We start from the raw sequence: 2,085 nt of genomic DNA on the forward strand, positions 1-2,085 counted from the left end.
CATGCAATACAGTATTTGAGGAAACTGAAAAACCAGACCAAACTCGTTGCCACGGAGTCGATTCCGATTTAGATGAAAGAGTGAAGTTAACTAGTGGGGATTTCAATTAATTAAGTCAATATACTTCATTCTGACAGTGAAGAAATTTGAGATAAACTTCATATCAAAAATGGCAAGACACCCTATTCACGGTATATTTGGTTTTCCGGCTTAGATTAGGTCACTAGCTGTGTACACTCTTGTTGTCACGATTTACTCTCTGACAACGTTTCTCCAAAAATGATTAACCAAAAAACAAGCCAGTTGCCACTGAGTCGACTCCGACTCATGGCAACCCCTTTCGTGTCAAAATAGAACTGTGCTCTGTAGGGTTTTCAATGGCTAGGTTTTTGGAAGTAGATCACCAGGTCTTTCTTCCAAGGCAACTTTGGGTGGGCGCGAACCTCCAACCATTTGGTTAGCAGCCGAGAACATTAACCGTTTTCACTGCTCAGGGACTCTCCCCTCAAGAAAAAAAAAAAAAAAGATTATACATTATCAAACTCGATTAGGCACTAGAGTGTCTCTATCCACTCCTGTATAGATTACAGCCCAGAAAACCCCATGGGGCAATTCTGCTCTGTCACATGGGGTCAATGTTAGTCAAAATAGACTCCATGGCTCCAACAACAATAACCAAGAGAAAGATGTCACCTCAATACGCAGAAAAACAAGAGTGTGGGATCTGAAAGTGAACTCGCCCCTGCAGGTGCTACTACAAGGCAACAGCAGAGGGGATACCACTGGGTTCCTGGGGTACTGTCCTCAGGAGAACACACTGTGGCCCACCCTGACGGTGAAGGAGCATTTGGATGTGTACGCCGCCGTGAAAGGGCTGAAGAAAGGAGACGCCGCTGCCGCCATTACGCGGTAGGGGGTAGTTCTACACCGGGCGGGCGGATTTCAGGGGAGGAAGACAAGGGTACAGGGGCGAAGGTCGGGAGTGACAACATTCACAGGAAATTCCCAAAGGGTGACTCTAAACGCTGGCCCAGGCCCCGCTGGGTAGATTTGCAACTGGAAACCAGTTTCCTGAATTTCAAAGCATAATTTTTTTTTCTCATATTAAACATGGAAAGAAAAAAGCAAGCATTGAGTGGTGAAATTTATCAAAATTACTAAATTTAAGTATATATTTAAAAAAAAAAACCAGTTGCTGTGGAGTTGATTTCGACTTATGGGGACCCCATGTGTGTCAGAGGAGAACTGTGCTCCACAGGGTTTTCAATGGCTGATTTTTCACAAGTAGATCAGTAGGCCTTTCTTCCAAGGCACCTCCGGGTGGATGCGAACCTCCAACCCTTTGATTTGCAGCCTAGTATGTTAAACTTTTACACCACCCAGGGACTCAAAAAACAAGCTCTATATGGGACAACAGTTTGGATGAATATCATGAAATGTGCTTATATTCTTTCAAAAGACAAAACTCTTTGGGGGGATTTGGGGAGACGGGGTGTCAGGGCAGCCAGATGTAAGATGCACCAGCACTGTCTCCGGAACCTCATATCTGAGCTCTATCCTGTGATCCCCGTCCTGCTGGCCCGTTCTCCCCTCAACTTTCCTCATTGTCAAGAAGACAATAGAGTGTAAGGCCCTGTTGTGTTTCTATCAGGTTAGTGGATGCACTCAAGCTGCAGGACCAGCTGAAGGTGCCCGTGAAGGCCTTGTCAGAGGGGATAAAGAGGAAGGTACGAGCAGGGCGGGGCTCAGGGTCCCTCCGCGCCCCGCACTGACGGGGTCGCACCCTGTGCACAGACAGGGCCAGACACTGCTCCTCTCGTTCCAGCTGTGCTTCGCGCTGAGCATCCTGGGGGGCCCGGCAGTGGTGCTTCTGGACGAGCCGTCCACGGGAATGGACCCCGAAGGGCAGCAGCAGATGTGGTAAGCAGTGTGACTGCAGGCAGGGCCAGCCGCACACGCCTGGTGGGAAATTTGTAAATTGTTTTTATCCTGTAAAAATTGTCCCTTAAGCTGTTTCTTAATGTGGAAAAGCTATCAATACAATATCATTAGTAAAACCAATACTTAGTTAAAAAAGAAAAAAAA

At 46.9% G+C, this 2,085-nt stretch overlaps 1 protein-coding gene across 1 annotated transcript in view; it reads left to right on the forward strand.

The window, feature by feature from the left end:
* Positions 1 to 2,085, forward strand: part of LOC101360224 (ATP-binding cassette sub-family A member 8) — a 75,886-nt gene that overhangs the window by 67,856 nt on the left and 5,945 nt on the right. Inside the window, exons 31-33 of the mRNA XM_023729435.1 lie at positions 749 to 909; positions 1,652 to 1,727; positions 1,826 to 1,920. Coding sequence (XP_023585203.1) covers positions 749 to 909; positions 1,652 to 1,727; positions 1,826 to 1,920 — 332 coding nt within the window. The remainder of the gene's footprint in view (positions 1 to 748; positions 910 to 1,651; positions 1,728 to 1,825; positions 1,921 to 2,085) is intronic.

Source organism: Trichechus manatus, unplaced genomic scaffold (genome assembly GCF_000243295.1).
Source record: "Trichechus manatus latirostris isolate Lorelei unplaced genomic scaffold, TriManLat1.0 scaffold00028, whole genome shotgun sequence".
NCBI classification, from domain to species: Eukaryota; Metazoa; Chordata; class Mammalia; order Sirenia; family Trichechidae; genus Trichechus; species Trichechus manatus.